The sequence below is a fragment of the Nerophis lumbriciformis genome, linkage group LG02 (genome assembly GCF_033978685.3).
Source record: "Nerophis lumbriciformis linkage group LG02, RoL_Nlum_v2.1, whole genome shotgun sequence".
NCBI classification, from domain to species: domain Eukaryota; kingdom Metazoa; phylum Chordata; class Actinopteri; order Syngnathiformes; family Syngnathidae; genus Nerophis; species Nerophis lumbriciformis.
This window is the reverse complement of record NC_084549.2, coordinates 6,065,001-6,087,778: the sequence shown is the minus strand read 5'-3', so window position 1 is coordinate 6,087,778 and position 22,778 is coordinate 6,065,001. Positions and strand designations below refer to the sequence as shown.

Genomic DNA, 22,778 nt, shown 5'->3' with positions numbered 1-22,778 from the left:
GGCAACTACCGAAAATGAACCGAACCGTGACCTCTAAACCGAGGTACGTACCGAACCGACATTTTTGTGTACCGTTACACCCCTATACTATATAGTAATTAAGATGCGTAAATAATAATAAAATAAAATAAAATTTACCTTGGAAAAAAGAATTTTACCTTGAAAATTTTTTTGTACCTTGAAAATAATTTTTTACCTTGAAAAAAAAATTTTACTTTGAAAATTTTTTTGTACCTTGAAAATAATTTTTTACCTTGAAAAAAAATTTTACCTTGAAAAGTTTTTTGTACTTTGAAAATCATTTTTTACCTAGAAAAAAAATTTTACCTTAAATTTTTTTGTACTTTGAAAATCATTTTTTACCTTGAAAAAAAATTTACCTTGAAAATGTTTTTGTACCTTGAAAATCATTTTGTACCTTGAAAAAAAATTTTTACCTTGAAAAAAAAATTTTACCTTGAAAATTTTTTTGTACCTTGAAAATCATTTTTTACCTTGAAAATTTTTTTTTACCTTGAACATTTTTTTGTACCTTGAAAATAATTTTTTACCTTGAACATTTTTTTGTACCTTGAAAATCATTTTTTACCTTGAAAAAAAAATTTTACCTTGAAAAAATGTTTTTACCTTGAACATTTTTTTGTGCCTTTAAGTTGATTGGCAACACTAAATTGGCCCTAGTGTGTGGATGTGAGTGTGAATGTTGTCTGTCTATCTGTGTTGGCCCTGCGATGAGGTGGCGACTTGTCCAGGGTGTACCCCGCCTTCCGCCCGATTGTAGCTGAGATAGGCTCCAGCGCCCCCCGCGACCCCAAAGGGAATAAGCGGTAGAAAATGGATTGATGGATGGAAAATCATTTTTTACCTTGAAAAAAAAATTTTACCTTGAAAAAAAAAATTTTACCTTGAAAATTTTTTGGTACCTTGAAAATCATTTTTTACCTTGAAAAAAATTTTTTACCTTGAAAAAAAATTTTTACCTTGAAAGTTTTTTTGTACCTTGAAAATCACTTTTTACCTTGAAAAAAATTTTTTACATTGAAAATCGTTTTTTACCTTGAAACATTTTTTTTACCTTGAACATTTTTTTGTGCCTTTAAGTTGATTGGCAACACTAAATTGGCCCTAGTGTGTGGATGTGAGTGTGAATGTTGTCTGTCTATCTGTGTTGGCCCTGCGATGAGGTGGCGACTTGTCCAGGGTGTACCCCGCCTTCCGCCCGATTGTAGCTGAGATAGGCTCCAGCGCCCCCCGCAACCCCAAAGGGAATAAGCGGTAGAAAATGGATGGATGGATGGAAAATCATTTTTTACCTTGAAAAAAAAATTTTACCTTGAAAAAAAGAATTTTACCTTGAAAAATTTTTTGTACCTTGAAAATCATTTTTTACCTTGAAAAAAAATTTTTACCTTGAAAAAAAATGTTTACCTTGAAAGTTTTTTTGTACCTTGAAAATCATTTTTTACCTTGAAAAAAAATTTTTACATTGAAAATCGTTTTTTACCTTGAAACATTTTTTTTACCTTGAACATTTTTTTGTGCCTTTAAGTTGATTGGCAACACTAAATTGGCCCTAGTGTGTGGATGTGAGTGTGAATGTTGTCTGTCTATCTGTGTTGGCCCTGCGATGAGGTGGCGACTTGTCCAGGGTGTAAACCGCCTTCCGCCGGATTGTAGCTGAGATAGGCTCCAGCGCCCCCCGCGACCCCAAAGGGAATAAGCGGTAGAAAATGGATGGATGGATGGAAAATCATTTTTTACCTTGAAAAAAAATGTTTACCTTGAAAAAAAAAATTTGACCTTGAAAATTTTTTTGTACCTTGAAAATCATTTTTTACCTTGAAAAAAAATTTTTACCTTGAAAAAAAAATTTTACCTTGAAAGTTTTTTTGTACCTTGAAAATCATTTTTTACCTTGAAAAAAATTTTTTACATTGAAAATCGTTTTTTACCTTGAAACATTTTTTTTACCTTGAACATTTTTTTGTGCCTTTAAGTTGATTGGCAACACTAAATTGGCCCTAGTGTGTGGATGTGAGTGTGAATGTTGTCTGTCTATCTGTGTTGGCCCTGCGATGAGGTGGCGACTTGTCCAGGGTGTACCCCGCCTTCCGCCCGATTGTAGCTGAGATAGGCTCCAGCGCCCCCCGCGACCCCAAAGGGAATAAGCGGTAGAAAATGGATGGATGGATGGAAAATCATTTTTTACCTTGAAAAAAAAATTTTACCTTGAAAAAAAAAAATTTTACCTTGAAAATTTTTTTGTACCTTGAAAATCATTTTTTACCTTGAAAAAAAAATTTTACCTTGAAAAAAAATTTTACCTTGAAAATTTTTTTGTACCTTGAAAATCATTTTTTACCTTGAAAAATTTTTTTTACATTGAAAATCGTTTTTTACCTTGAAAAAATTGTTTTACCTTGAACATTTTTTTGTACCTTGAAAATCATTTTTTACCTTGAAAAAATTTTTCCGATTTGTACGGCTTGAGCCGTAATGGAACTGACGGGTGCCCAAATATTCCCACCTGGACTGGTGTTGACTCCAGTGATGACCATACGAAGCGTTGCAGTCCTGCTTCTGATATAACTTTTGTGCTCTAAAAATACCTGCAGGTCAGGGAGCGGAGACTCTCCTCTCGTGCGCCCACATGTGGGCCTGGCTCCCCCCATGTCCTTTCTCCTCACTGTCAAGGCCATCTGTCACAACACACACACACACACAGATCAGCGTCCCTCCTGCGCTCTCATCTTGCCGCGACTATAATGACATCGCGGTGTTGACGTTGGCTTGAAACTTTGTCACGGTCTGTTGCTCACGCCTGCGTTCACGTACTCGTGCTCTAATTCCTAGCGATGGCGACGTCTCGTTAAGTAGCGAAACAAGTAATTCATTCTGTCGCCAGCATCGCACTGCGCCCACTTTTAAAGGCTTAATTGCCACCGACACGCATAATGTCCTGCTCCTTGACCCCTGGCTGACCAGATATCTACCCAAACATCATCGCCATGGGCTTTCCTGCGGAGCGACTTGAAGGCGTGTACAGAAATAATATAGACGACGTAGTACGGTGAGTCCTGGCACGCCCTCCGCTCCCGCTGGAACATTTTTTGAATTTGCTCCTAATTTCCTTCTCTTTTTGAACAGGTTTTTGGATTCAAAGCATAAAAACCATTACAAAATCTACAACCTGTAAGTGTTTCCACGTTCTTTCCACTCTGCGGCTTTGCTTCTGTGTGATTCCTGACTGGATGTTGTTCACTTTTCAGCTGCGCAGAAAGACACTACGACGCTGCCAAATTTAACTGCAGAGGTACGGCGCTTTTATTCCCGCTTTCCACTTCTCATAACCCAAACACCTGGTGACTCACACACACACACAAACACTTGTTAAAGTCTCACCGACTTGCTCTTGTCTGCTCTGACGTGGCCAGTTGCACAGTACCCCTTCGAAGACCACAACCCCCCTCAGCTGGAGCTGATCAAGCCCTTCTGCGAAGACCTGGACCAGTGGCTCAGCGAGGACGACAATCACGTGGCGGCCATCCACTGTAAGGCCGGGAAGGGCCGCACCGGAGTTATGATCTGCGCCTATCTCCTCCACCGCGGCAAGTTCCTGGAGGCCCAAGAAGCGCTTGACTTCTACGGCGAGGTCAGGACACGGGACAAGAAGGTGAGATTTGTTCAGCATCAGTTTGTGCAGAGTTTCTGTGAAATACCCGACTGACGTGAGTATAAGACAACCCTGCTTTTTCACAAAATGAAAGATAAGATTTAGTTACAGTACAGGCCAAAAGTTTGGATACTTCAATGCCTTTTCTTTATTTTCATGACTATTTACATTGTTCAAAGAACTTTGAACATGTCACGAGGGAGGTGCTGGACATTGAGTCCGAGTGGACAATGTTCCGTACCTCTATTGTCGAGGCGGCCGATTGGAGCTGTGGCCGCAAGGTGGTTGGTGCCTGTCGTGGCGGTAATCCTAGAACCCGTTGGTGGACGCCGGCGGTGAGGGATGCCGTCAGGCTGAAGAAGGAGTCCTATCGGGTTCTTTTGGCTCATGGGACTCCTGAGGCAGCAGACAGGTACCGACAGGCCAAGCGGTGTGCGGCTTCAGCGGTCGCGGAGGCAAAAACTCGGACATGGGAGGAGTTCGGGGAGGCCATGGAAAAAGACTTCCGGACGGCTTCGAAGCAATTCTGGACCACCATCCGCCGCCTCAGGAAGGGGAAGCAGTGCAGTGTCAACACCGTGTATGGTGGGGATGGTGCTCTGCTGACCTCGACTGCGGATGTTGTGGATCGGTGGAGGGAATACTTCGAAGACCTCCTCAATCCTACCAGCACGTCTTCCTATAAGGAAGCAGGGCCTGGGGAATCTGTGGTGGGCTCTCCTATTTCTGGGGCTGAGGTTGCCGAGGTAGTTAAAAAGCTCCTCGGTGGCAAGGCCCCGGGGGTGGATGAGATCCGCCCGGAGTTCCTTAAGGCTCTGGATGTTGTGGGGCTGTCTTGGTTGACAAGACTCTGCAACATCGCGTGGACATCGGGGGCGGTACCTCTGGATTGGCAGACCGGGGTGGTGGTTCTTCTCTTTAAGAAGGGGAACCAGAGGGTGTGTTCCAACTATCGTGGGATCACACTCCTCAGCCTTCCCGGTAAGGTCTATTCAGGTGTACTGGAGAGGAGGCTACGCCGGATAGTCGAACTTCGGATTCAGGAGGAACAGTGTGGTTTTCGTCCTGGTCGTGGAACTGTGGACCAGCTCTATACTCTCGGCAGGGTCCTTGAGGGTGCATGGGAGTTTGCCCAACCAGTCTACATGTGCTTTGTGGACTTGGAGAAGGCATTCGACCGTGTACCCCGGGAAGTCCTGTGGGGAGTGCTCAGAGAGTATGGGGTAACGGACTGTCTTATTGTGGCAGTTCGCTCCCTGTATAATCAGTGTCAGAGCTTGGTCCGCATTGCCGGCAGTAAGTCGGACACGTTTCCAGTGAGGGTTGGAATCCGCCAAGGCTGCCCTTTGTCACCGATTCTGTTCATAACCTTTATGGACAGAATTTCTAGGCGCAGTCAGGGCGTTGAGGGGATCTGGTTTGGTGGCTGCAGGATTAGGTCACTGCTATTTGCAGATGATGTGGTCCTGATGGCTTCCTCCGGCCAAGATCTTCAGCTCTCACTGGATCGGTTCGCAGCCGAGTGTGAAGCGACTGGGATGGGAATCAGCACCTCCAAGTCCGAGTCCATGGTTCTCTCCCGGAAAAGGGTGGAGTGCCATCTCCGGGTTGGGGAGGAGATCTTGCCCCAAGTGGAGGAGTTCAAGTACCTCGGAGTCTTGTTCACGAGTGGGGGAAGAGTGGATCGTGAGATCGACAGGCGGATTGGTGCGGCGTCTTCAGTAATGCGGACGCTGTATCGATCCGTTGTGGTGAAGAAGGAGCTGAGCCGGAAGGCAAAGCTCTCGATTTACCGGTCGATCTACGTTCCCATCCTCACCTATGGTCATGAGCTTTGGGTCATGACCGAAAGGACAAGATCATGGGTACAAGCGGCCGGAATGAGTTTCCTCCGCCGAGTGGCGGGGCTCTCCCTTAGAGATAGGGTGAGAAGCTCTGTCATTCGGGGGGAGCTCAAAGTACAGCCGCTGCTCCTCCACATCGAGAGGAGCCAGATGAGGTGGTTCGGGCATCTGGTCAGGATGCCACCCGAACGCCTCCCTAGGAAGGTGTTTCGGGCACGTCCGACCGGTAGGAGGCCACGGGGAAGACCCAGGACACGCTGGGAAGACTATCTCTCCCGGCTGGCCTGGGAACGCCTCGGGATCCCCCGGGAGGAGCTAGACGAAGTGGCTGGGGAGAGGGAAGTCTGGGCTTCCCTGCTTAAGCTGCTGCCCCCGCGACCCGACCTCTGATAAGCGGAAGAAGATGGATGGATGGATGGATATTTACATTGTAGATTGTCACTGAAGGCATCAAAACTATCAATCAATCAATCAATCAATCAATGTTTATTTGTAAAGCCCTAAATCACAAGTGTCTCAAAGGGCTGCACAAGCCACAACGACATCCTCGGTTCAGAGCCCACATAAGGGCAAGGGAAAAACTCACAACCCAGTGGGACGTCAATGTGAATGACTATGAGAAACCTTGGAGAGGACCGCAGATGTGGGTGACCCCCTCACCCCCCTATAGGGGAGACCGGATGCAATGAACGTCGAGTGGGTCTAGCATAATATTGTGAAAGTCCAGTCCATAGTGGATCTAACATAATAGTGAGAGTCCAGTCCATAGTGGATCTAACATAATAGTGAGAGTCCAGTTCATAGTGGATCTAACATAATAGTGAGAGTCTAGTCCATAGTGGATCTAACATAATAGTGAGAGTGCAGTTCATAGTGGATCTAACATAATAGTGAGAGTCTAGTCCATAGTAGATCTAACATAGTGAGAGTCCAGTCCCTAGTGGATCTAACGTAATAGTGTGAGAGTCCAGTCCATAGTGGCTCTAACATAATAGTGAGAGTCCAGTACATAGTGGATCTAACATAATAGTGAGAGTGCAGTTCATAGTGGATCTAACATAATAGTGAGAGTCTAGTCCATAGTAGATCTAATATAGTGAGAGTCCAGTCCCTAGTGGATCTAACGTAATAGTGTGAGAGTCCAGTCCATAGTGGATCTAACATAATAATGTGAGAGTCTAGTCCATAGTGGATCTAACATAGTGAGAGTCCAGTCCATAGTGGATCTAACATAATAGTGAGAGTGCAGTCCATAGTGGATCTAACTTAATAATGTGAGAGTCCAGTCCATAGTGGATCTAACATAATATTGTGAGAGTCCAATCCATAGTGGATCTAACATAATAGTGAGAGTCCGGTCCATAGTGGATCTAACATAATAGTGAGAGTCCAGGCCATAGTGGATCTAACATAATAGTGTGAGAGTCCAGTCCATAGTGGATCTAACATAATAGTGAGAGTCCAGTCCATAGTGGATCTAACATAATAGTGTTAGAGTCCAGTCCATAGTGGATCTAACATAATAGTGTGAGAGTCCAGTCCATAGTGGATCTAACATAATAAGGTGAGAGTCCAGTCCATAGTGGATCTAACATACTATTGTGAGAGTCTAGTCCATAGTGGATCTAACATAATAGTGAGAGTCCAGTCCATAGTGGATCTAACATAATATTGTGAGAGTCCAGTCCATAGTGGATCTAACATAATAGTGAGAGTCCAGTCCATAGTGGATCTAACATAATAGTGAGAGTCCAGTCCATAGTGGATCTAACATAATATTGTGAGAGTCCAATCCATAGTGGATCTAACATAATAGTGAGAGTCTAGTCCATAGTAGATCTAACATAATAGTGTGAGAGTCCAGTCCATAGTGCATCTAACATAATATTGTGAGTCCAGTCCATAGTGGATCTAACATAATATTGTGAGAGTCCAATCCATAGTGGATCTAACATAATAGTGAGAGTCCAGTCCATAGTGGATCTAACATAATATAGTGAGAGTCCAGTCCATAGTGGATCTAACATAATAATGTGAGAGTCCAGTCCATAGTGGATCTAACATAATAGTGAGAGTCCAGTCCATAGTGTGGCGAATAATTTCGCCACACCTAGTGTGTGTGTGACAATCATTGGTACTTTAACTTTAACTTTAACTTTTAACTTTATCTAACATACTATTGTGAGAGTCCAGTCCATAGTGGATCTAACATAATAGTGAGAGTCCAGTCCATAGTGGATCTAACATAATATTGTGAGAGTCCAGTCCATAGTGGATCTAACATAATATAGTGAGAGTCCAGTCCATAGTGGATCTAACATAATAATGTGAGAGTCCAGTCCATAGTGGATCTAACATAATAGTGAGAGTCCAGTCCATAGTGGATCCAACATAATATTGTGAGAGTCCAATCCATAGTGGATCTAACATAATAGTGAGAGTCCAATCCATAGTGGATCTAACATAATAGTGAGAGTCCAGTTCATAGTGGATCTAACATAATATTGTGAGAGTCCAATCCATAGTGGATCTAACATAATAGTGAGAGTCCAGTTCATAGTGGATCTAACATACGGTAATAGTGAGAGTCCAGTCCATAGTGGATCTAACATAATATTGTGAGAGTCCAGTCCATAGTGGATCTAACATAATAGTGTGAGAGTCCAGTCCATAGTGGATCTAACATAATAGTGTGAGAGTCCAGTCTATAGTGGATCTAACATAATAGTGTGAGAGTCCAGTCCATAGTGCATTATAAGGCGCACCGCATTATAAGGCGCATAGAATAGACTACAGTAGAGGCTAGGGTTACGTTATGCATCCATTAGATGGAGCTGCGCTAAAGGGAATGTCAACAAAACAGTCAGATAGGTCAGTCAAACTTTATTAATAGATTACAAACCAGCGTTCTGACAACTCCGTTCACTCCCAAAATGAATGAACAGCTGTTTTATTATTTTCCCCGAGGTAAAGTCAGTGACGTGGTATTTCATGTATCTTTTAACAGCAAGGTATAACATGTAGTGCAACATTTATATCACATAGTGGAGGGGAACTTTTCCTCGATTCAATAAACAGGTAAAAAAACAGTGATACTGTTACGGTAAATCAAATGTTCAATATAGTAACACTCCAAATAGTGCAGAGCCATAACAATATATCAATAACTCAACGTTGCTCAAACGTTAATGTCACACAACACACAAAATAAACATGTAAAGCCCACTTTATTTAGTTATTCCTCATCCACGAATCCCTCAAATTTTTCTTCTTCAGAATTAAACAGTTGGGCGGATACAGCATCCAACATCGAAGTCGTCATTAATGGAGTCAGTGTCGCTGCAGTTCAGTGACAATTCCTGCCTTCCTGAAAGCTCGGACCGGAGCTTTCAGACTCGGATCTGATATATCAGCCCAGGCATTTAAAGTTAAAGTTAAAGTACCAATGATTGTCACACACACACACTAGGTGTGGCGAGATTATTCTCTGCATTTGACCCATCACCCTTGATCACCCCCTGGGAGGTGAGGGGAGCAGTGGGCAGCAGCGGTGGCCGCGCCCGGGAATCATTTTGGTGATTTAACCCCCAATTCCAACCCTTGATGCTGAGTGCCAAGCAGGGAGGTAATGGGTCCCATTTTTATAGTCTTTGGTATGACTCGGCCGGGATTTGAACTGACAACCTACCGATCTCAGGGCGGACACTCTAACCACTAGGCCACTGAGTAGATAGTGGCGTATGTTGTCCGGCGCTGTCTCCCTGTCTTGTTGAACGTGTGTTCGCCTTCTGTCATCCGCTGTTCCCATCCACTGTTTGGGGTCTTTACATAAACACACAAATGGAAATGAAACGGCACGCCTCGCGCAGTCATACATACCTGCCAACTACTCCGGTTTTCCCGTAATTAGTACGGTTTTCATCAACCTATTCCGGGTTACGGTTGCAGTGATAAAAAATTCGGTTTTCATTCATTAAAAAAAAATATTTTTAAAAAATGCGCGAGGCTATTTATAGCACCGCTGCCAAGCACGAGGCACCTGTTGCCATTGTTTCCAAACGAGCGAACGATCATGGAATCAGCCGGAGAAACATCGCAAACGAGTCTTAAACCGAAAAGAAAACTGCAGTCATTCCGTGAAGAATATTCAAAAACCTATCCGGGAATAATTATCCGTTCCAAAAAGGGTGAAAACTACGCGAATTGCACCTTGTGCAGACAAGATTTTTCGATCGGACACGGAGGAATTAGCGATGTAAAAGACCACGTTGGGACAAAAGAACGCAAGTCTAATGCCGTTGCTAGCGATACAAGTGGAAAACTTTCAACGTTTTTCGGATTTTAGCCACAAAAAGGTAATGACACCAATTGTTATCTATTGGAATTGTTTAGTACTGTTATACTGTTAAAAGTGTTTATACTATTTATGCTTTCAAGTCCAAGTTGAAGAAATCTTGTTATATGTTGACAGCATAACTACCAAAATACAGAAGTATGTCCTTAATATTTTTGCAGTGCTATTTCTGTTGAAAAGTTCAAATGATTACATTAGAGATGTGATGTGCCACTTTTCAAGTGTCTGATGGCTTAAATTAATTTTCATTAATTTTTCATATTTTGAATTCTTTTGAAAGGCTTACAAAAAAAACTACATTTGAATTGTAATTCCATGCTATTGACAGGACTATTAATTTTAATGAAGTTAGCTTACCATGTTTACAGTATGATAATTGTGATAGAAATGTGAATTTTAGGCACAGAATATTTTTCACAATTGAACAAGGCAGTAGATTATACAAGCTTGGACAGAAAGTTAATAATGACACCAATTTTTTTTTTTATGGAATTGTTTAGTACTGTTTTACCATTTGTTTACTGTAAAAAGTGTTTATACTTTCAATGAACAAATTGAAGTCTTGTGAAAGGTTGACAGGATAACTGGCATTAACTGTCAAAATAATTTCAAACTACTGAAGTTAGCTTACAGAATAAACATGTCAATCAACCCATATGATTTTTGCTGTAATATTTTTGTTTTGAAAAGTCACTGTGACTGATAGAAAAGTGATGGTTTTAGCAACATTTTAACCTGTCTGAATGCTAATAATCATTTTGCGTCGGGGGGGCGAAGCCTGAACCCCCCACCAGGACTTTGTCCTGGACCTACCGGGGCCTGCGGCCCCTGGACCCTGGCAACTAGGTTTTTCTGATTTCAAAAGTTGGCAGGTATGAGTCATATATCCCAGCATGCACCGCGCGCTTCTTCTTCTACGGGGGAAAATGAAGTCGGCGGCTGCTTACCGTAGTTGCGAGACCTGTTGTGGCTCAATATTGGTCCATATATAAGGCGCACCGGATTATAAGGCGCACTGTCAGCTTTTGAGAAAATTGGAGGTTTTTAGATGCGCCTTATAGTGCGGAAAATACGGTATTTATTAGTAGCCAAGATGGGCTGCAGCCCCTTCGCGACCCTGAGCAGACGCGCAGTAGAAAATGAAAGAATGGATGGATGGATTGTAAACAGAGGTTAGAACAGGGCTTTCAAACTTGTTTTCATCGAGAGCCACATGGCGGTTTTGTCTGCCCTCAGAGGGCGACTTGTTAATATTTGATTAAAAAAAAGATATATAAGGATTCAGCTCATTATATTGCATTATTGCCTAAGCATTTGATTTTTCGCTTTTTTTTAAAGGGGACCACTATCACAGTTTCAGAAGGGTTAAAACCATTAAAAATCAGTTCCCAGTGGCTTATTTTATTTTTCGAAGTTTTTTTCAAAATTACCCATCACGCAATATCCCTAAAAAAAGCTTCAAAGTGCCCGATTTTAACCATCGTTATATACACCCGTCCATTTTCCTGTGATGCCAACACAAACAAACATGGCAGATAGAACAGCAAGGTATAGCGGATTTTGACTCGGATTTCAGCGGCTTAAGCGATTCAACAGATTACGCATGTATTGAAACGGATGGTTGTAGTGTGGAGGCAGGTAGCGAAAACGAAATTGAAGAAGAAACCAAAGCTATTGAGCCATATCGGTTTGAACCGTATGCAAGCGAAACCGACACGAAAGCCAGCGACACGGGAGAAAGCGAGGACGAATTCGGCGATCGCCTTCTAACCAACGATTGGTATGTGTTTGTTTGGCATTAAAGGAAACTAACAACTATGAACTAGGTTTACAGCATATGAAATACATTTGGCTACAACATGCACTTTGAGAGTGCAGACAGCCCATTTCAGGCGCGCTAAGAACATATATTTTTCCACGATTTCAGCACTCAGGTTAACCATACCTAAATAGACACAAAATACTGCATTACACAAGACTACCCGAATGTACTCGAATGATTGAAAAAAAAAAAAAGTTTTTAAGCTAAATTATTGGTAAACACAGTTTATGTATAATAATTTACGTAAAACCGCGAGTAATGAATAAAGTTTTCATCAATTAATATATTCTGTAGACATACCCTCATCCGCTCTCTTTTTCTGAAAGCTGATCTGTCCAGTTTTGGAGTTGATGTCAGCATCTGCTTTGAGTGTCGCAGGATATCCACACATTCTTGCCATCTCTGTCGTAGCATAGCTTTCGTCGGTAAAGTGTGCGGAACAAGCGACTGACCAATTCGTCGGCTTTCCCCACAGCCTCGTATTTTGAACAAATTTCGTCCAATTTCTTGCCACTTTTGCATCTTTGGGCCACTGGTGCAACTTGAATCCGTCCCTGTTCGTGTTGTTACACCCTAAGACAACACACCGACGAAAGTGAGAAAATGGCGGGTTGCTTCCCGAGAGCGAATAATAGAAAGGCGTTTGATTCGCCAAAATTCACCCATTTAGAGTTCGGAAATCGGTTAAAAAAATATATGGTCTTTTTTCTGCAAAATCAAGGTATATATTGACGCTTACAAAGGTCTGGTGATAATGTTCCCCTTTAATGTTTGCTTAAAAAACACAAAATAGGTTTTACTGTAAAAACAAAAACAAAAAAACTCGCTCAGTTGCTAGAATTTTATCGTGAAAGTTGCAGTGTTTTTTTTTACGGCATATTACTGTAAATGTAATGGAAGAACAGTACCACTCTTTTACAGTAACATCTAGAGTTGTTGATTTTATAGTGTATTACTGTAAACACACACAGTACCAAAGTTGTTTTTGGTTAAAAAAAAAAAAAAAAAATTTACCGTAAAGTCTATTGTCATTTTTACAGTGCATAGTTTGATAACTTGCTTTGAAATCATAAGTCACGCTGATATTTAAGTACTCAAGTAAAAATATGATAACATTTTGTTGCATTATTAGATATCACATTTTAAAAGATATGTATATAAAGATGCATGCAGTTCATGTACTTTTTTTGAATGTCAAAATGAAAAGAACAAATATTTAGTAAGAAAATATTCTTCATTAAAGTATATTATTACCATTTCGCGGGCCATATAAAATGATGTGGCGGGCCTTGAATTTGACACCTGTGGGTTAGAACTATCACTCTGTACTAAGAGAGCCCAGCTTGTAGGTTCAATGTGCTTAGTTTAGACCAGGGGTCGGCAATCTTTACCAGTCAAAGAGCCACTTTGATCAGTTTCACAAATTATAGAAAACAATGGGAGCCGCAAACATTTTTTGAAATTTAAAATGAAATAACTCTGCATACAAAGTTGTTTTTTTTTGCTTTGTGCTATGTATAAACCAGGGGTCTCAGACACGCTGCCCACACCTTAATATGGAATTTGATTGCTGGTGCGGCACGCGGGTTTTACATGTAAGGCGATTGTCAGCATCATGCGTGCCGAGATGGTACAGCATATAGCACCCACTACATCCAGCGTGCCTGATCAGCCACACGTGTGGGCTTCCGCTTGCTCTCGTAAGTGACAGCAAGGCATACTTGTTCATCAACCACACAGGTTACACTGACGGTGGGCGGTATAAAAAAAACTTTAACACTCTTACTAATAATGCGCCACACTGTGAACCCACACCAAACAAGAATGACAAACACATTTCGGGAGAACATCTGCACCGTAACACAACATAAACACAACAGAACACATACCCAGAATCCCATGCAGCCCTAACTCTTCCGGGATACATTATACACCCCCGCTACCAAACCCCGCCCACCTCAACCGACGCACAGAGAGGGGGGGGGGGGGTTGATGTGTGAGGGAGTTGGGTTGGGGGCGGGGTTTGGTGGTAGCAGGGGTGTATAATGTAGCCCGGAAGAGTCAGGGCTGCATGGGATTCTGGGTATTTGTCCTGTTGTGTTTATGTTGTGTTACGGTGCAGATGTTCTTCCGAAACGTGTTTGTCATTCTTGTTTGGTGTGGGTTCACAGTGTGGCGCATTATTAATAAGAGTGTTAAAGTTGTTTTATATGGTCACCGTCAGTGTAACCTGTGTGGCTGTTGACCAAGTATGCCTTGCTGTCACGTACGTGTGCAAGCAGAAGATGCATACTGTATAACAAGTGGTTGGACTGGCACACTCATAATACAGATTGTAGAGAGCGTCAAATGTTGTACCATCATGGCACGCCCTTATTATAGATGTAAGGGTGAAATTCGGTGAATATAAATCCCGGGAGTTTTCTGTGAGAGTCACTGAATTCCGGAAGTCTCACAGGAAAATCGGGGGGTTCGGCAAGTAAGCTGCTGAGCCGCATCAGAGTGATCAAAGAGCCGCATGCGGCTCCGGAGCCGCGGGTTACCGACCCCTGGTTTAGACAGTAATGTGTTCATAGAAGTTTAGATTACAATGTGCCGTTTCTTAACAGGGAAAGACGTTGATTCTAGTCAGTCTGTGAGTTTATTAAAGTGCATGTATCAATCACTTTTTTTGGATAATTTTTATTTGAAACGCTGATATTAACTGTCAGAAGTTTAACCGCGGTTATCATTAATACTGTTTTATCGTGACATCTCTAACACAGTGCTACCTCAGTTTTTGTAAGATCTGGTTTCCAAAGACAATTATTGCCAAAAATGTCTCCTATTGTACAGCCAAACATTACACATGGCAAACTAATCTGTTTTTTTGCGTATGTCTGCAGCTATCGATTATTTTAGTAATCGAGTGATCTTTCGATAAGTTTGTTCGATTCTTCAAGTGATCTGATAAAACACACTTTATAGCCTCAATGAAATGAAAAATTGTTGTAATAAACTTTTTTTTTCTGCTGGCTATAATAATTAAATGCAAACCATCAACATCGAAATTGCAATTTTATCATGTGTACAAGATAGAGATGCGCGGTTTGCGGGCACAACCGCGGAGTCCGCGGATTATCCACGGATCGGGCGGATGAAATTTAAAAAAAATTAGATTTTATCCGCGGGTCGGGTCGGGCGGTTGAAATAAAAAACAATTTGATTTTAAATAGATTCAGGCGGGTGGCAGTTAAACCAATTCGGAAATATATATACATAGTTAAATGTTGTTACCCACATACGAAAAACGAGCAGGCACCTGCTGCATATGCCACAACAGCAGAAAAAAAAAAAAAGAGATGGACACTTTTACGGAGCGGAGAAGGGACGCCTCGCCGTGGTCCGGGACCGAGGCCCCTTCCCCCGAGAGGGCCCCACCGGGAGCCGTAGCTGAGGCGATCCGCGAGAAGGGCCCGACGCACGTCCAGGGTCACCACCGCGCCCACCGCACCGACACCCCGCCTCGTCCGCCTTCGCCGCGGCCGGCGTCACGCGCAAAAGGTAAGCAGCTTACCTGCCCGCCACCCCCGTGGCCGGGGGCTCGTAACAGGGGTCACTCCGCGCGCTCCGCCCGCGCAGCTTACCTGCCCGCCACCCCTGTTGCCGGGGGCGCGTAACAGGGGTCACTCCGCGCGCAGTGCGCTCACGAAAGCGGTGGGGCTCACCCTGGTTGATATAGACAGCAGGACGGTGGCCATGGACGTCGGAACCCGCTAAGGAGTGTGTAACAACCCACCTGCCGAATCAACTAGCCCTGAAAATGGATGGCGCTGGAGCGTTGGGCCCATACCCGGCCGTCGCCGGCAGCGAGACGCGCTTGGAGGTGCGCTCAGCGCGGCTCCCATATGATTGCGCACTGGTGTGCGTCTGGGTCGTGACAGCGTGGCACGCGAATGTCTGTGCTGCATTGGATCAGTCTCCTTTCTTTAACAGGCAAAAGCTTTATAACCTCACTAATGCCTTGCATCGTCTATATTAGATATATAACAGCGGGCGGATGGCGGGCGGGTGCGGTTCTGATCAAATGTTACATCGGGTGGATGGCGGATGGTTGACGACTTTCTGATGCGGTTGCGGATGAAATAATTGCCTATCCGCGCATCTCTAGTACAAGAATAGAATTTAAAATGATGCACTGTTCGCTGCCGTCCAAATCACAACACGCAACAGCTGTGTGGAAAATATGTCCGCCTATTTAAAAGTTCCCGGCACTCTATGAGTTTATCAATTTTTATTAGTTGCTCTAAACGATTAATGCGATTACTAAAATTAAATAAAAACAGCCCACAACTGCGACGAGATCCCAATCTCATCGTTCATGTTTAAGAGCCAGTCAGTAGAAAAGGTTTACTAGTAAATGTCACAACCCTTCAATTGTTTGATCATAACTGATGATACACTAACATTTAACAATGCATAAAAAATATTTAAATTGAAAGGAAACAAACTAAGAATCAACGTAAGTTAATTTGCAGTCCTAATCGTACCAGTCAATCATTTTTAAACTCACTGTTTTATCTCTTCCACGTTATTCCTTTCTCCTACAGCAGCCATTGCCGTGAATTATGCAAATGAGCGACTTTTAGGTCAGCGAGCCAGTAGCTACTTTCCTTACTAAGGAGGTGACCGCATTGATCACCATTCTCTTAAAATTAGCATCATAAATCACAAATATTACAGTATATTATCATACTTTCCAAACGTGTTTTTTGTCTAAATAAAAATACTTAACTTTACAGCAAACTACCCATCAAATTAATAAATATGACAATACATTTGACGTTTTTCTTTACAGCATATTACTGTAAATTGAAAAAAAACAACTACTGTTTTCTGCGTTAAAATTCTGTTGACTGAGCTGCCAGTTTTTGACTGTAAAATCTACGGTTGTTGTTTGGTAAACAGATTGTTTGGTAAACGTATAGCATGTTCTATATGTTATAGTTATTTGAATGACTCTTACCATAATATGTTACGTTAACATACCAGTTGGTTATTTATGCCTCATATAACGTACACTTATTCAGCCTGTTGTTCACTATTCTTTATTTATTTTAAATTGCCTTTCAAATGTCTATTCTTGGTGTTGAGTTTTATCAAATAAATGTCCCCAAAAAATGCGACTTATACTCCAGTGCGACTTACCGTATTTTCCGCACTATTAGCCGCACCTAAAAACCACAAATTTACTCAAAAGCTGACAGTGCGGCTTATAACCCGGTGCGCTTTATATATGGATTAATATTAAGATTCATTTTCATAAAGTTTAGGTCTCGCAACTACGGTAAACAGCCGCCATCTTTTTTCCCCGTAGAAGAGGAAGTGCTTCTTTTTCTACGCAAGCAACCGCCAAGGTAAGCACCCGCCCCCATAGAACAGGAAGCGCTTCTTCTTCTACTGTAAGCAACCACCCGCCCCCGTAGAAGAAGAAGAAGCGCGCGGATATTACGTTTCATTTCCTTTGTGTGTTTACATCTGTAAAGACCACAAAATGGCTCCTACTAAGCGACAGGTTTCCGGTTCATGAAAAGACGCAATCTCTCCATCCGCACACGGACTACTATTTCACAGCAACTGCCTAAAGACTTTCAAGAAAAGCTGGCTACTTTCCGTGCATATTGTAAAAACAAGATAGCTGAAAAAAAGATCCGGCCAGAGAACATTATCAACATGGACGAGGTTCCACTGACTTTTGATATTCCTGTGAACCGCACTGTGGATACAACGGGAGCACGTACGGTGAATATTCGCACCACAGGGAATGAGAAGTCATCCTTCACTGTGGTTCTAGCTTGCCATGCTAATGGCCAGAAACTTCCACCCATGGTGATATTCAAAAGGAAGACCTTGCCAAAAGAGACCTTTCCAGCCGGCGTCATCATAAAAGCTAACTCGAAGGGATGGATGGATGAAGAAAAGATGAGCGAGTGGTTAAGGGAAGTTTACGCGAAGAGGCCGGGTGGCTTTTTTCACGCAGCTCCGTCCATGTTGATATACGACTCCATGCGCGCCCACATCACGCTGGTTTTTAATATATTATTAAAGTTTGACTGACCTATCCGACTGTTTTTTTGACATTCCCTTTAGCGCAGTTAGATGCGGCTTATAACACGGGGCGGCTTATAGGTGGACAAAGTTTTGAAATATGCCGTTCATTGAAGGCGCGGCTTATAACCGAGGGCGCCTTATGGTGCGGAAAATACGGTATGTATTTTCGGCAGGTGCGACTTATACTCCAGAGCGATTTATACTCCGAAAAATACGGTACATTGCCTGGGTTCCTTACATGTCCAAGTTCCAAAATGTTATATCCAAACTTGGGTTGTACGGTATACTGGAATTGGTATAATACCGCGATACTAATGAATCATGATACTAATGAATCTAAAGAAAGACTTTAAAAGTTGCAAGAATATTTTTTAATTTAAAAAGAGACAACAGGCATTATATCGAACTGATTTTTGTGAAAATGCATACCTGCCAACTACTCCGGTTTTCCCGTAATTAGTACGGTTTTCATCAACCTATTCCGGGTTACGGTTGCAGTGATAAAAAATACGGTTTTTCATTAATTAAAAAAAAATAAAAATTTTTTAAATGCGCGAGGCTATTTATAGCACCGCTGCCAAGCACGAGGCACCTGTTGCCATTGTTTCCAAACGAGCGAACGATCATGGAATCAGCCGGAGAAACATCGCAAACGAGTCTTAAACCGAAAAGAAAACTGCAGTCATTCCGTAAAGAATATTCAAAAGCCTATCCGGGAATAATTATCCGTTCCAAAAAGGGTGAAAACTACGCGAATTGCACCTTGTGCAGGCAAGATTTTTCGATCGGACACGGAGGAATTAGCGATGTAAAAGACCACTTTGGGACAAAAAAAACACAAGTCTAATGCCGTTGCTAGCGATACAAGTGGAAAACTTTCAACGTTTTTCGGATTTTAGCCACAAAAAGGTAATGACACCAATGTTATCTATTGGAATTGTTTAGTACTGTTATACTGTTAAAAGTGTTTATACTATTTATGCTTTCAAGTCCAAGTTGAAGAAATCTTGTTAAATGTTGACAGCATAACTACCAAAATACAGAAGTATGTCCTTAATATTTTTGCAGTGCTATTTCTGTTGAAAAGTTAAAATGATTACATTAGAGATGTGATGTGCCACTTTTCAAGTGTCTGATGGCTTAAATTAATTTTCATTAATTTTTCATATTTTGAATTATTTTGAAAGGCTTACAAAAAAACTACATTTGAATTGTAATTCCATGCTATTGACAGGACTATTAATTTTAATGAAGTTAGCTTACCATGTTTACAGTATGATAATTGTGATAGAAATGTGAATTTTAGGCACAGAATATTTTATACAATTGAACAAGGCAGTAGATTATAGAAGCTTGGACAGAAAGTTAATAATGACAACAATTTTTTTTTTAATGGAATTGTTTAGTACTGTTTTACCATTTGTTTACTGTAAAAAGTGTTAATACTTTCAATTAACAAATTGAAGTCTTGTGAAAGGTTGACAGGATAACTGGCATTAACTGTCAAAATAATTTCAAACTATTGAAGTTAGCTTACAGAATAAACATGTCAATCAACCCATATGATTTTTGCTGTAATATTTTTGTTTTGAAAAGTCACTGTGACTGATAGAAAAGTGATGGTTTTAGCAACATTTTAACCTGTCTGAATGCTAATAATCATTTTGCGTCGGGGGGCGAAGCCTGAACCCCCCACCAGGACTTTGTCCTGGACCTACCGGGGCCTGCGGCCCCTGGACCCTGGCTACTAGGTTTTTCTGATTTCAAAAGTTGGCAGGTATGAAAATGCTTAAACGAAATTGAAAAGTATGTTGGAGTTCGGGTGTTGGTGTAGAGAACAGTGATAAAGTCATCTAAAATAATTTGTGTTAAAAAAGGGGACAGATAAATATAAGAATATTATTCTTCCATCTGCTCCTTTCTGATCATGAAAATAAATAAAAAAAACAATGAAAGTGTGAACTGTATGTGGCTTGTATATATGCATTTTCATGAAAGGAATAAAATGAAGAATCATATTCGGTACTATACCGCCGCTAAAAAGTACCGGTCCGCACCCCGCCCGATCGTTTTTTTTAGGGCCCGCACGGCCCATTGCATAAGGACTCCCTTCGGGAGTCCTTATGCAATGGGACATAAGGACCTATTGTATTTGTAAGGTTTTATTATTCTTTATTTTTCTTCCGCCGCCTCTTCGAGCACTAATTTGACCCACTTAACATGCTTCAAAACTCACCATATTTGACCCACACATCAGGACCTGCGAAAATTGTCTTTTAATTAAAAAACCGAACCCCAAAACTCAAAATTGCGCTCTAGCGCCCCCTAGGAAAAAAAAAAAAACTAGACTGCCTATATCTCCCACTAGGAAGATCGGAAAGACATGAAACAAAAACATGTATGTAGGTCTGACTTAGACCTAGTTTTCATAATTGTATATCATCAGGCAGAAATCAACAATCATCAATCCCCCTTCAAGACAAAAAAGTACTAAAAACAGTCACTTTTGCCTCTTTGAGCTGCAATTTCACCCCCTTAACATGCTTCAAAACTCACCAAACTGAACGCACACATCAGTACTGGCAAAAACTATGATTTAATAAAAAAACCTAACCCCAAATTCAAAAATTGCGCTCTAGAGCAATTTTTGAATAAAACGGAGAAAAAACTGCTCCTCGGAAGAAAATAATTACAAAACTGCCTGTAACTCCCACTGGGAAGGTCGGAGAGACATGAAACAAAAACCTCTATGTAGGTCTCACTTAGACATACATTTCATAAATTAACAACCCCCAGCAAAAATCAACAGGAAGTTTGCTATTCCCCCTTCAAAACAAAATGTTTGTAAAAACCGGTCACCTTCCTTCAAAATCTATCTCCTCTGAGCGCTTTTGTCGTTTCGGCTTCAAACTAACACAGGAGAGAGATTGAACCCTTCTGATTAAAAGTTGGCGAAAGAGTTTTAATTTTGTTTGTTTTTTTTATTATTATTTTTTATTTCATTATTACCTTTTTATTTTATTTTATTTTTTTGGTGTCTGTTTCCCTATCAAATAAAGAAATAAATATAAAAATAAAACATTTCCATAAGCTATTTACTAGCATTTATGACAACAACAACAACAACAAGTGGTTCGAGTCTCCGCCCTGAGATGGGTGGGTTGTGAGTTCAAACCCCGGCCGAGTCATACCGAAGACTATAAAAACGGGACCCATTACCTCCCTGCTTGGCACTCAGCATCAAGGGTTGGAACTGGGGGTTAAATCACCAAAAATTATTCCCGGGCGCGGCACCGCTGCTGCTCACTGCTCCCCTCACCTCCCAGGGGGGTGAACAAGGGTAATGGGTCAAATGCAGAGGACACATTTCACCACACCTAGTGTGTGTGTGTGTGTGTGACAATCATTGGTACTTTAACTTGAACTGGACTTTGGCTTCATGGAAAAGACAGTATGTGATTCAAAGTTGTTGTTTTTTCTTGATGTGTTTAAAGGTTTGTCTGACATGCCTGATATAAAAAAATGGTCGTGTCAGACCAAAAAAAAACATGCACATATCCTTCAAAACAGAAGAGACTGATGCCATAACATTTTGAATTACCACAAACATTGCATCACTCCTAATCAAATTGTCAGTGACTCAGACTTTTTTTTCAGCGGCATTTAGCACTTTCGAGAGAAGCTCGCGTTTGGTCCTCTGAACCGCGCCTCTTGTCGTTGCAGGGAGTGACGATCCCGAGCCAGCGCCGCTACGTCTACTACTACAGCTTCCTACTGAAGAACCAGCTGGAGTACAAGCCGGTGGCGCTGCTCTTCCACAAAATGGTGTTTGAGACTCTCCCCATGTTCAGCGGGGGCACTTGCAGTGAGTCACACTCCTGTTCAACTTTTGTAACGGCAAACTAGGCCGACACACACACACACACACACACACACACACACACACGTGTTCACACGGAACGAGAGGCCGGCGCAACGTAGGACTCGCCCACGCTCGCATTTGAACGCCGCAGGTCATGGCCAGTTCCTTAGTGGTGCTGTACAGTATCTTCTCAGCTTTTCTGAAACAGATTGGCCACCGTGCTTAATGCGGACAGATCCTTACTGATGAGGTACTCAAAAAGTCAACTTGACCTGAAAATGTAACTTTTTAGATTATTATTAGACCTCAGTGAGGAAACTGATACCTCCAAACTCTCTGCTGCAACACGAGCTGACGAGTTTAGTGCTTTTACAGCCACTTAACCCACATAAATGTAAAATAGGGATGCATTATTTAACGCCATTAAATCACGTGGCTCCCGAGCTAGGTGCAAGTCATCAGTAATGTCAAATATATTTATTTCTCTTTTTAATCAACTGTGAATCAAATATAAATGTAACACATAGTTATGTCCAAAATAATTCATAAACTGGCAACATTTTTCTTTATAGTGAATTTTTGGAGTGAATGTTAACGGTGTAACCCTCTCAATAATCACTGTTTGGTTCATTTTCTGTATAGTAAGGCAAAGAAAATGCAAAACATAAAACTGCCAAACTTTTGTGTTTATTTATATTTAATATGAAATATGAAAAAATGCTAAATAAAATATGAAAAAATGCTATCTTCTGGCAGGTAATTCTCCAATGAAGTTCTCAAGCAGCTATAATGCGCCAAACATGAATGTGTGTGTATATACAGGTAAAAGCCAGTAAATTAGAATATTTTGAAAAACTTGATTTATTTCAGTAATTGCATTCAAAAGGTGTAACTTGTACATTATATTTATTCATTGCACACAGACTGATGCATTCAAATGTTTATTTCATTTAATTTTGATGATTTGAAGTGGCAACAAATGAAAATCCAAAATTCCGTGTGTCACAAAATTAGAATATTACTTAAGGCTAATACAAAAAAGGGATTTTTAGAAATGTTGGCCAACTGAAAAGTATGAAAATGAAAAATATGAGCATGTACAATACTCAATACTTGGTTGGAGCTCCTTTTGC

At 41.5% G+C, this 22,778-nt stretch overlaps 1 protein-coding gene across 2 annotated transcripts in view; it reads left to right on the top strand.

Annotated features, from left to right (window-relative positions):
• ptena (phosphatase and tensin homolog A) overlaps positions 1-22,778 on the top strand; it is an 84,017-nt gene that overhangs the window by 43,912 nt on the left and 17,327 nt on the right. For both annotated transcript variants that reach the window (XM_061933840.1, XM_061933765.1), the window contains exons 2-6: positions 2,986-3,070; positions 3,148-3,192; positions 3,270-3,313; positions 3,435-3,673; positions 21,507-21,648. In XM_061933840.1, coding sequence (XP_061789824.1) covers positions 2,986-3,070; positions 3,148-3,192; positions 3,270-3,313; positions 3,435-3,673; positions 21,507-21,648 — 555 coding nt within the window. The remainder of the gene's footprint in view (positions 1-2,985; positions 3,071-3,147; positions 3,193-3,269; positions 3,314-3,434; positions 3,674-21,506; positions 21,649-22,778) is intronic.